The sequence below is a fragment of the Castor canadensis genome, chromosome 6 (genome assembly GCF_047511655.1).
Source record: "Castor canadensis chromosome 6, mCasCan1.hap1v2, whole genome shotgun sequence".
Taxonomy (NCBI): domain Eukaryota; kingdom Metazoa; phylum Chordata; class Mammalia; order Rodentia; family Castoridae; genus Castor; species Castor canadensis.
The window spans coordinates 15,754,185-15,767,067 of record NC_133391.1 but is presented as its reverse complement, the minus strand read 5'-3'; the positions used below and the strand labels follow the sequence as shown (position 1 = coordinate 15,767,067).

The window sequence follows — 12,883 nt, the reverse complement described above, 5'->3', positions numbered from 1 at the left end:
AAAATATTTAAGATATATTCATATATATATATATATATATATATATATATATATATATTCCATAAATGAGATGAGACATGGTGAATCATTTGACAGGATCACCAAGCAACTCCCATCCTGGGAGCCTTCCTCTCTCTGGACAGCACTAGCTGTTAGGGGTAAACCTGCCACTTCCACTGCCACTCTGGGACTGGTCCTAAGGCCACCTGGGACAACACAGTCCTTCTTATGCCTGGGATCCCTAGTGATACCTAATGATGTGACCCCCCAGAGCTGGGGAGTGGCTTGATGACAAAGCACTTGACTGAATGCACAAGGCCCTGGGTTCCATCCAGCACCCCACAGAAAGACAGTGATCCCCCACCCCAGACCCTCTCAGCAACTTCTCTTAATGTTGACATTCATACCTGATATCTTCATCTATGAGTTTCCACAGGGCATGACGGGGCCAGCAGATCACCTAACATCCCATCCCTGTCTGCTAAGCGCGGTTTCTGAGACACCTGAGCAGGGGCCATCATTTCCTTTTATCTGGAGGCCACCAGGGCAAACAAAGTATTTGAGTCCTAGCTCCTCCACCAGCTGATTCTGTAGTCTCAGACAACTGGCATGCCCTCTCTGTGCCTCGATCGCACCACAGAGACAGGCTGAACAGAAATTGGTACATAAACTATTTCCCACCACCAAGGAGAAAAGTCACCACTCACCAGGTCCTAGCTGCTTCTCATCTTCCAGCCCCTCTTTCTCTCAGACCTGCACAATTTTTATTTCTGCCTCTGACACTTCTGGGCACGGGGCCTCTAGACTTTCAGAGCCATCCTTCCTGGAGGTGGCCCATGAACTCACCGGGGTCCCTGACTCTCCATTGGCCACTGCATGCCAAGCTAGGGGTCTAAGGCAAGTGGGGGGTAACATTAGATCCAACCAGGAAGGGACCCCTCTCAGCCTCATCCCCCCGGACAATATTCATAACTCTCCCTGCCTGCCCCCCACCCCGTGGCCTTTTAAGCTAGGCTTTTGTATGTGTCCTTTTGACTTCCTTTCTCCTTGGCCAACTCCTATGAGTACATCAAAACCCCACCTAACTGGCATTCTCTCTGTGAAGGTTTTCCCAAGTCTCCAAAGCAGATGGTAACATTTTCCTCCAGACTCCTGAGACATGTTCCTGAGAGCTCTCTTACAACACAGAGCTGTGTTTATCTGCAACTTTCCACTCTATCAGCAAACTGAGTACTCTTGAGGGGGCACATACAGGTCTCATTCCTTCCTGCATCCTCAGAGTCCCACGTGGAGCTTGGAACAAAAGGTGTTGTGTTTGTTGAATAGAACCGACTTGTAAGCCGGCAGTACCAAAGCTTCATGAATGAGAACAAGGTGGAGTTCAGCCTTATCTGGCTAATGGGAAACCGTAGAAGAGTCTGTGAAGCACGACCTTCACACTTGGCCATGAATCAGCATGACACTTTGAGAATTCCAAGAGCAGAGAATGGTCTGAGGTCTGACCAAATGCCAGGTGCTTCCCTGAAGATGAAGAATCAGCCCTTGGAGACTGGACCCCATGCTCTCGACCAAGGAAGAAGGCCCCAGAAGGATTCAGGAAGGGGCTTTGGGTGTCTGAGCTCACTTGAGTTCAAGGGCAGCCCTGAACCTGGAGGGTTTGCCTGTAGTGGGATGTCATGGAAATACAGAGGAAAGGAACAATCTGGGTTTATGTGCACAGAGAGCCAACATGAAGGTCCAATATAGCTGTCATACGGTCATCTAAGCACCAGTCATACAGTCATCAAGGGACCAGTCTGTCAAGCCTAGGACACCATGGGAGATGGTGGTTCTTGGAACCCAGGGTTAAAGATTATCATGTGTAATATAATTCCTCTTTTGTCAAATTCCAAGTACCCCTAAAACTCACTGTGGGCTCCCCATGGGACAAGTAGAAACTGTCCCCAGGTTCCCATTGATCGGAAGGGACCAGCAGGATTTCCCAGGGACCCAGGAGAAGGCACTGAGCGTGGGTGGCTTCAGAGCTCTCAGCCCATGATAAGTGTCACACTAAATCCATAAATATTTACAGAAGCACATTGCAGGAGTCTTACAGAGATCACACCAAATGCAGAGCTCTGACAGTGAATTACCTTGACAAGTCGGTCTTATTTCTCACTTCTGTTTCCTCCCTTTGATGAATGGTCAATGGAGGTTCTGGCTACACTGGGAAAAAAATCCACTCACCTCTGGAGAAGAGATTCATTAGTTAATCCGCCTCCTTGGAGAATTTACTTCCAATGCTGAACTTTGGGAAGGCCTTATAATGGATGTCCTGAATAATGGGTAGCATGAATCTGTTCCAGATGGTTAATTACTCTTTATCATTCCTTTTAAAAATAGTTAAGAATAAGAAGACAACAGGGGTGAAAAATGAGAGTGCAGATTGAATTAAATTGAAGTATCCTCACCCATTTCCCCAAAAAAGAACAGATCGAAGTTGTACAGAGTCTTAAAATACCAGCTTGGAAAACGAGTGGAGGTTACAAATTAGGAGCTTCATAAAAGAATTAATTCCTATGTTAATCAAGGAGTGTTCCCAGAAGTGGTCAAGCCACCCAGTGGGATGTTGCAGAAAGAATTGCAGCAGTATCTCTGAAAGTGAAAGGGGGGGGGTATATAAGCTCTCCCCTCCTCCTGCCAAAGGCTTCAGCAGCTCCCCACTGGAAATTCACCCCCTCAGCACAGGGCCTGGGATGACAGGGACCCCACAATCCTGCTTACCCCATCCCCCAGCTCACTTCTCCTTGAACTCTCAATACACAGACATAAGCAAGACTTAGCCCCATCTAGAAGGCCTTTCCCAGGTTAATTCACCTAGAAAAGTCCTCACCCACCACACCTCCCCCTCCCGGCTACGTTCTCTATGAGACCACTGAGGCTCGCTCTCCTGGGCCAGCTTTCTCTGTCCTCTGAGTCCATGCATATCTACCACCTGTACACTTGAACTCCGTGCATGAGACCTGCAGGTCTACCCCAGGCTCTGCCACTGACGGCAGCCCTGGCCCCAGCCCCGTAACTGGTAACTGGAAACACCTTTGGACAGGAAGATACAGTCTTTTCTTCTTCGTGTCCCCAGCCTCTGAGCCGTTCTTGGCACAGGATGGTTATGCATTTTGTTGAATGGGTGAGTGACACTGTCATAGTCCATTGGTGAAGCACACACACTTGAACATCCTTGTGATTCTGCAGCCATGTCTGGGACTGGCATGCATCCAGCCATGCAGCCATGTCTGGGACTGGCCATGCACGCTTCCACTGTGGAAAGGCCATGGACGCATGTGCTTTTTGGGCAACTCGGGTTTTCAACAAGGCCCATGATCTCCTCAGACCACAATGAGACATGACCTGGTGAAGCAGCAATGGCTAAGCTTGGAGCAGGTGAGTAACAAGCAACTCCATTCACTTGGCTTTACTTTCACCCTCTATCTGCTCAAAAGTGGGTGCACAGGCGGTGAGGGGCGGAGGGCAAAACAATCTATAAATCCACAGAAAGAGCCTACAGAGACACAGCCCCATATCCCAAACCTCGGGATTCAGAATCAACATTTGGAGGGGTTTAGAAAGGAACAGCTTGACTTTACATATCCTCTAACCTGCTGGCAGGTTTGGGCCAGGACCCCAAATTAACATGTGCATATTCCTGCAGGGAAATGTACACAGTCACAGTAATGGGATAAATCACTACTATAAACAGCCTTGTATTAGTCAGCTTTCTGTCACTGTAATGAAACACCTGAGACAATTAACTTATGAAGATGAAAGGTTGGTGTGGGCCTCAGGTTCTGAAGGTTGCAGTTCAAGGTCAGGGTGTCCTTGCTCTGAGCCTCTAAAGCTGCACCTCAGGGTAGGAGCATAAGGTGGAGTGGGCTGCTCACCATGACCCAGGAAGCAAGACAGAGAGAGGCTTGGACCAGAATCCCACAGTCCTTTTGGAGGGCACACCTCCACTGACCTAAAGACTTCCCAGTAAGCTCCGCCTCTTAAAGGCCCACAGTACTAGCAACCACCAGCAAATACCTTCACCCTGGGAACCAAGCCTTTAACACACGGACATCAGAGGCCATTCAACACCCAAACTAGTAAGCCTACATCAGTCAGGGCCAGGTTTCGCCATCTTTTCTTAGTTTTAGACTTGTGGCAAAAGGATCAAGAACTGTAGCAGTGCTAAGTGATCTAGAAATAAATGGATAAACTTCATACATGCAGTGACGGCAGCACCAGCTAGGGGGCAATGTCCCATGTAGGAATGGAAATGGCTCTGAGATGGCCAAGTTGCTTTCCCAGCTGGAAGGAGGGAGATGACAGCGGGGCACCTTCTGCTTGGGTTGATCCCAGCCTGTGGCTTCTATGGCTGAACATGCACTTGTACAAACTGCCCTCGTGGTCAGAGGCTTAAAGCTTTCTGCAAAGGGATGACACTGGTAATAGCAAATATGAGCCGACAACCACACAGTGTAGAGGTGACAAGCTCCTGTTGGGAGCTTGGTTTCTAGTACTGCATCAGCAAGAGAAAAAGGAACCGCGTGCCAGTGGCTCATGCCTGTAATCCTGGCTACTCCACTCTGGAGGCAGAGATTAGGAGGATCACGGTTCAAAGCCAGCACAGGCAAATAGTTCAGGAGACCCTATCTTGAAAATACCTAACACAAAAAAGGGCTGAGGGGGCGGCTCAAGTGGTAGAGCACCTGTCTAGCAAGAATGAGGCCCTGAGTTCAAACCCCAGTGTCACAAAAAACAACAACAAAAAAAAAACCACCGGTCAGGGACAAGGAGACAAGGATGGCAACAAAGAAAAACTCATTTGCTCCATTATTCCTGCAAATGATTCCCTCAAAGGATGCAAAAGGCCACAGGATAGCAATAGAAACACATATACTTCAAATACAATCTTACTTTTCCAAAATATCTTTAATAACATGGGCAGTGACCTAAACCTTCTGGAAATACCCAGAAACTTGCTGGCTATCTGTCAAAGAATGTTAAGAAGAGTGCAAATTCAAAAATAAATTGTGCATTATTTTTTTAAAGTTCCAAACGTGATGACCTACCTTTGGAAGACAGAAATTGTGATATCCACAGACATTTTCAGAAAATAAAGAAATGTACCGAATTTGTTCCCTCAAGGTAAAGGTGACATTCTAACAATGAATGCGAAAGCAATTTTTTCCCAAACCTGTACTATTGGAAAGGCATTTTGAAAATGAATGTCTGGAAATGTTCCCGTGATTAATGATTTGTGGCTCAAAACGCTGGGATTTATTTATCAAAATTCAGAGCTGCACACCTGAAAAGCTTGGAAGCTGGTCTTGGTAGCCTTTGAAATATCTCCCAAGGGAGGGGTTTCAGCAGGTCTGCACGCATTTGTTAAAAATATTGAAACGCAGCATCTTTGATTATTTTGCATCATGAGAAATGGAAACTTACTTGCTGAATTTCAACAAGACTTTTGCATAATATATGAATGAGGCTGAAAAGTGGGTGTCGTAATTCAACGAGTGCCACCAGCTATGAACTTGTTTGGAGGTACCTTCTCAGCTACTGAAAGAAGTGAGTGAATTAAAATCAGACATTTGAGTTACTGTATCCCAAAATATCAAATCAAGATTGGAGAAATCAAAACACATGGGGACTTCATTGAAAATATGACTAGTAATGACACTTTCATAAGAACAAGAGGATTTCTGGGATCTTAAATAAAATGTAATGAATGTCATTTCTGACATATGGCTTATTTCATCTTTTAAAATATAATCCATCAATAATCCACAAATACAATCTATGAATAAACAAACACAGGCATTGGAAGTCTGGGCTCAAAAACTGTCACCAATTGGGATATGCAATCAAAAAAAAGTAAAAGGAAAGAGATCGTGAATCTGTAATATGAGAAGACCAGATATCTCACAAAAGTAAAGAGAGAAAAAAATATGAAAGACAGTGCTAAAGAGAGACAGGGTGTTATAAACATTGCTGGAGACATGCTCAATCCATGTAAGAAAGAAAACCTGGAGCAGATGTCCTTACTTACAGATAGACCTCAAGAATTCATTAAAAGGGGGCCTGGCATGGTGGGGCACACCTGTAATCCCGGCTAATCTGGAGGCAGAGACAGGAGACTCAGAGGGCAAGGCCAGCCCAGGGCAACTAAAAAAAACTAAAAGCTGAAGGTGGGGGTGTGGCTCAAACATCAGGGCCTGCACCGATTCTCTTCACTGAACAAGACCCGTGCCTCTGGGAATATCAGCAGTAAGTTTCACTGACCCTGTCCACCAACGCCAAGGTGCTGACTCCACTTTCATTATTGTTTCTTACGACTATTTTACAGAGATGTTATCATGATGGTGGTGATTAGCCACTAGTGTTTACTGAAGTCCTGCTAAACACCAGGCCCCAGGGGACCATCACCACACCTGTTTCTTACACCACATTTACCAAGAGCCATCAAAGCAGGAGGAAGGAGACCCCACGGGGAGGATGGTCAAGCCACATGGATTTGGAGGCCCATAGGGCCCCGACTGACCTACCTACGACAAGTCACCTATGCTCTCTGGCCTGTCAGCCAGCCCCTCTGCCTTCCCCACTGAATGAGCTGAAACAGACAGGCTGAGAACACAGCCTTCGATGAAGCACGACGAAACCCATTTTACAGATGACGAAACCGAGGTCGTTCTGTTAAAAAGTTAGAAATATTTTAACAACGATGAAACTATCTAAACAACAAACACCATCTCAGGGCTGACAGAGTGGCACAAACAGTAGAGCACCTGCCTACCGAGCATCGAGACCCTGAGTTCAAACCCCAGTACCCGCCTAAAAGAGAAATAGCATCCGGCCTGTTGTTACCACATGACACCCTCAATTAATCTCGTTTCCTGTGTGTCCCTTCAGAGTCTAAATATGCATATATATTTATTTTATAGACACATACACACATAAATCATAGTACAGACAAAAAATTTAGGTTGTGTTTATTTTCACTTCAATCATGGAAGGTAATTACTCTGATGGGAATGTTTCTGCGTGTGGTTCATAATTCTCACACTAGTTAGTGCACAGCCGTCTGATGACTCAATATATCCTAATTTAAATGACAGAGCCACTCACACTGGCCCCCTTAGGTCCTAATGCATTGAAAGCAGAAAGCAAGGCAGCCTGCGTTCCCAGGCTTTCCCCAGCGTCCGTCCCCAAAAGGGACATGGCTGCTTCCAAGGCATGAAATTTTTTTATGTACTTCCCAACAGCTCTCCCAAAGTGTGATTCTGGTTTGACACAGCCACCAGCAAGCTAGAATCCTGTGGTCCAGGCAAAATCTCAACCATACCAGGCAGGAGTACAAACATTTTTCTCTCTTCTGCAGTCTTTGCAATTCAACAGCCCTGTGCTGTGGGTTTCTATGTTTTTTGTTTTGTTTTTGTGGTACCAGGGTTTGAACTCGGGGCCTTCACCTTGAGCCACTCCACCAGTCCTTTTTTTGTGATGGGTTTTTCGAAACAGGGTCTCTCAAACTATTTGCCAGGGCTGGCTTCGAACCTCAAACCTCCTGATCTGTGCCTCCCGAGTAGCAGGGATTACAGTCACGAGCACCAGTGCCTGTCTGGTTTCTGTGTTTTTACCAAGTGATCTATTTAAAAAAAAAAAATCCCAAGTACAGAAGCTAATTGGAAATACCAATTTAGTCACAGACCTCAGGTTAATTATCTGTGGCTTTTGCCATCAGAAAGTCAGAATGCCCAAGACCCCAAAAATCCACAGAACTGTTAACCTTCACAGACTCGTAAGTACGGCTGGAGTGTAGCTCAGTGACAGAGCACTTGCCTAGCATGTGCAAGGACCTGGGTTCAACTCCCAGCACCACCAAAAAGACAGAGAGAGAGAGAGAGACAGAGGGAGAGAGAGAGAGACTACAGCTATAAATTTCACACAAGCTTGGGGACTCCCCCAACTATTTGATGGCAAAGTAGTGTTTCTCCAACTGTACCCATTCTTCTACCCCTCTCAAAACCAACTTGGAAAGTCACGGTGAACGTGGATGACTTCGTACCTGTTCCCTCCTTCCTACACTGGGTGACAGGCAATGCAACATAAAAATAGCAGCCACTGTCCGCCTCCCGTATTCGAGATGGTTTTTAGAATAGTCTTTTTAGCACAGTGCTTGGATTGGCCCCCGCACTCCCACACTCAGCACACAGCCCGAGTTGGGTTCAAAAGCTCACAGATGTCAATGACATCATTTACTGGGGACAAGGAAGGATCCACAGAGAAGGGGGTGGAAGATGTGGGTTTGTGGGCACTGAAGAGTCAGAATATAATTACTGACATGCTTGCTGTCTGTAAGCCAATAAAAATCCACGGGGCATTTGGGAGGCTCTGGGTGCGACCATCGTGACCATGGGACACACATTGTTTTCCCCTAGAAGTGGTTGTTTCATTGACATCTATTTTTTTATGGCACCAGGATTTGAATTCAGGGCTGCATGCTTGCTAGGCAGCTCTACCATGAGCCGCGCTTCCAGCTTGGTTGACCAGTCTTGTTGATGTTAGGGACTCAGCCTCTGCCTTCCCTCTAAGGCAGTTTTTTGTTTTGTTTTGTTCTGTTTTGTTTTGTTTGCAGTACTGAGATTTGAACTCAGGGTCTATACTTTTGAGTCACTCCACCAGCCCTCTTTTTGCAATGGGTTTTTTTGAGATAGGGTCTCTGTAACTATTTACCTGGGCTGGCTTCAAACCACAATCCTCCTGATCTCTGCCTCCTGAGTAACTGGGTGTCACCCCTGGTGCCTGGCAGCCCCCAGAGTTCTCATGCAGCTTCTTTCATTCCTCATCACAAGCCTGAGGTTGGTGACATTGTCACCCATTTTACACATGGGGATGAAGGGGCCGGGAATGTGCTCAAGGTCAGGCAGCTAACAAAGGGCAGAGCTGAGGCTCAAACTTTTGTCCATGTGACATTGCAAACTCAAGATGGTTTTTATTTATTTATATACGATACTGGGGTTTGAACTCAGGGCCTACACCTTGAGCCACTCCACCACCCCTTTTTTGTGATGAGGGCCTCACTATTTGCCTGGGCTGGCTTTGAACTGCAATCCTCCTGATCTCTGCCTCCTGAGTAGCTGGGATTACAGGAGTGACCCACCAGTGCCTGGCCCTCAAGATGATTTTTAAATAGTCTATCCCACAGACAGTCAAGTCACACCATGGAAGCTCTGGACCACCGAGCTCCACAGTCACCTTGATGAAACTCCTGGAAGAATGACAGGGCCATGACACCAAATGCTAGAATGGTAGAAGTATACACATGGCAAGCTTTCTCTGTGATAGTGGCAGGCCTAGGGTACATCTGAGCAAGTGGGGTAACCCAAGAAGGGTACATGGACCCATTCAGAGGACACTGGCACAGTTGGACGAGTTTCTTACTGAGCAAGGGTGGGCCTTGCATTATGGTGGTTTTTGCACTGGTTCTCTCCTCTCAGCCTCCAAACCTATTCTAGTCCCTCCCTTCCCAAAGAAAGGCACAGGAGGCACTTCCAGGAGACCTGCACCTCCTCCCCTTCCCCCCAAGTCCCAACCCAATTTCCTGAAACAGTGGCACTGCCCAAACGCATCCCATTTTTCCATTTTGTCACCTCACAACTATATCCCACTTAGTCTGGCTTCCACAAACCTGCCAATAATGTCATAATGTCTGAATTGTGAAATTCAATACACACGTCTCGGCCCTTCCATGAGTGGACATTTTTCATTTTTGCATGAGTTTGAACACTATTTATCTTCCCTCCCTAGAATTTCAGCATCCAGCCGGGCATGGTGGTGCATACCTGTAATCCCAGCGCTGGGAAGGCTGAGACAGAAGGATCATGAGTTCAGGGCCAGCCTGGGCTACATAGTGAGAGCTTGCCTCAAAATAAAATAAACGAAAAAAATAAATTCAGCATCCAAATATATCATTTTGAGAGGCCTTGAAGGGGAAAATGAGGAGAGAAAAAGGGTACAATTAGGCCTGTCCAACATGTGAGGTCATAATACAGAAAGGGGTTACACTGGCCGAGAACGATGGACAGAAACAGACATCCGTGAAGGGTGGACAAGACAGGCGATCTAGAATGTTCTTCCCAGCTCTAAGACTCATGGCCACAACGTGCAGGAGGAAGGTAGTTTGTCTGCAGTGCGGCCTTCTGTCTTCACCCACGGTGGTGACTTGTTCACCCAGAAAAGTCAGTCAACACTGAGCCCTCCAATGGCAAGCCCAGTAACAAACAGGCAGAGTCAGGGCTAAGTTCTGCTGTCGGTGCCAGAGACCGGAAGTGCCTTTGTCTTAAACAAGGCAGGTGCCACCTTGCTGGGGAAAGTCCTCAAGGGGCCCGTGTTGGTCGCTTTCTTTCTGTTACTATAACAAAGCGCTTAGACCATCAACTTTGGCTCAGTCCATGGTCAGTTGGCCCCACTGCTTTGAATGGTTGCAGGAGCTGTTGGCCTCAGGGCTAAGATGTGAAGGAAAGAGGAAGGGGAGCAGGCTGGGGTTCCACAGTCTCTTCCAGGCCAGACCTCCCCAACAGGCCCCACTCCTCAAAGGTTCCTTCACCCCCCCAACAGTGCCAGGGGCTGGGACTGATTTGTTAACACATGGGTCTTTGAAGAGCACTAACCAAAGCACAGCAGGCCCCACTCTCCCTACCTGGCTTCAAACTGCATCTTCAGTCCAGCCAATGGAAAGAGGGGACGCGCACAGGAGGGGATGGTCCCTGCCTTGTTAGTTTATATCCCATCGGCTCCCACCCCTGCAATCACACAGCAAGGCAGGCTGGGAAATGTAGTTCTTCTCGGAGTGTCCGTGTGCCCAGAAAAAACTCCTATCTAACGAAGATGGGGACAGTGAAAACAGAGGACAATGGATGATCCCTTCACAAAGTGTGAAGGACACCAAGGAAGCTGGTGCCTGTCACCAAGAAGCTTCCTCACCCAGACATCTCTGCTAGCAAAACCCTTGTCCCACAGACCAAGGCAAGGATGAAACACGGAGGGCCTTGTTGAACTCCTTGGAAATGATCAACCTAGGACCACGCTAAGCATGTTGGGAAAACAAGCCACTTTCAGCCAGGCACCAGTGGCTCATTGCTGTAATCCCAGCTACTCGGAGGCAGAGATCAACGGCATCATGGTTCAAAGGCAGCCCCAGGCAAATAGTTCCGACCCTATCTTGAAAGAAAACATCACACAAAAGGGCTGGTGGAGTGAGGCAAGTTCTAGAGCACCTGCCTAGCAAATGTGAGGCCCTGAGTTCAAACACCAGTGTTACCAAAAAAAAAAAAAAAGCCACTTCCAGAGAACTTATGGAGAGCTGCATCATGCAAAGACAGAGCCCAGGAAACAGAACTGACAAATCCCCAAACAGCACTGGAAAGTGTATTTGCTATCTGAGAATTTGTTTGTGTAAGCACAATTCACAGTTCCCGGGTCTCAGCCCTGCAGTGGGCAGCACGCAGACTAGGGTCTAGTTCAAGTTCATCCTGGGCCGTGCAGTGGCTTCCTTGGTAAGGATCCAAGACTTCAGAGTCTTTTAAACATTGCACAGTCTCAGGAAAAGTAGAAAATGTCACTTTTGTGCATTTGGGAGCCATTTGTTTGTTTCAATATGCCCAAGGTCTCTTAAAAGCCCCAACTTCAGAAATCTCAGTTCTAACTCCCAGCGATGCTAATATAATCTAGGACAAAGATGACAGTCTATTTTCAATAAACTCTGCAAACACCCACTTCCTCCAGCTCCGAAGTCACTCACCACTCTGTGAAGAGTCCTAATGCAAAACTCATTTCCTAAGTGTATGGCTTGAATTTCAAAGTGCAAGCCGGTAAAGTTATTTTTAAACTTGTTTCCAGAGCCTCGTGACGCGTCCCAGCCTGTCTGTGTCCCCAGTTTAAGGCCTGGAGTGAAACTACTCTGAGATCCTTCCAAGAGTCGGCCCCACTGCTCCCGGGGACACCAGGTTACAGGACTAAAAGATCACCAGGGTTTCTTGGTCTCTGTGCGTGGAGGGGAAGGAACTTTGGTGTGCTAAACTGTCTCTTGTTGCATGAGGCAAAACAATCATTCTATCTTACAGTGTCCCTGGGTCAGGCGCAGGATTCATCATGATGTGACAGCTCTCTCCCAGTGAGTGGGGTGTGAGAGAGAGAGAGAGAGAGAGAGAGAGAAAGAGAGAGAGATTCCCAAGATGGAAAGAGAGAAAGACATGTCCAAGATGGAAAAACAGAGAGAGGCCCAAGATGGAAAAACAGAGAGAGGCCCAAGATAGAAAGAGAGAGAGAGAGAGAGACATGTCCAAGATGGAGAGAGATGCCTGAGAGACAGAGAGAGAGAGAGAGAGAGAGAGCCCAAGATGGAAAGAGAGAGAGAGAGAGAGAGAGAGAGAAATGGACAGCCATGCCCAGGATGGAAAACAGTCTTGTGACCTAATTTCACAAGCGTCCCAAGTGACTTCTGCACCAGTGAATTCTAGAACAAGTCGTTAAGTCCTAGCCACACTCAGAGGAGACCACCCCATCTTCCTGTGATGACATGGCGGCCTTTGACTGCTGAGAGAGAGGCATTGTTTCGTGATTTCATTCAGGGCGAGAGCGAACACCGAAGCCAAGAGATTCATGGGTGGATGAGCCTGTATTTCCCAGCTTTTAGTATTTGATCCACAAATTGAATAAATGCTGATTGTGGCTAGATGCAAATGTGAAGAAAGGTTTGTGACACAGGCCTCTCTCCCCACCTCTTGCCTTCCCTGCTCCTGCCAGCCCCAACTCACCTGGTTGGAATATTAGAGAAGTAGTAACAATCCTTGGCTGGGTCCTTTGG

The 12,883-nt window shown here is 47.1% G+C and overlaps 1 protein-coding gene across 2 annotated transcripts in view; it reads right to left on the bottom strand.

The window, feature by feature from the left end:
* Window positions 1-12,883, bottom strand: part of Galnt17 (polypeptide N-acetylgalactosaminyltransferase 17) — a 433,611-nt gene that overhangs the window by 346,462 nt on the left and 74,266 nt on the right. Inside the window, exon 1 of one of the 2 annotated variants that reach the window (XM_074075766.1) lies at window positions 2,227-2,260. The exons of the other annotated variant lie outside the window; for it this stretch is intronic. Within the exon in view, the coding sequence (XP_073931867.1) occupies window positions 2,227-2,245 (19 nt within the window). The 5' untranslated portion in view covers window positions 2,246-2,260. Of the gene's footprint in view, window positions 1-2,226; window positions 2,261-12,883 lie in introns of those variants that run through there. 2 annotated transcript variants of the gene reach the window in all.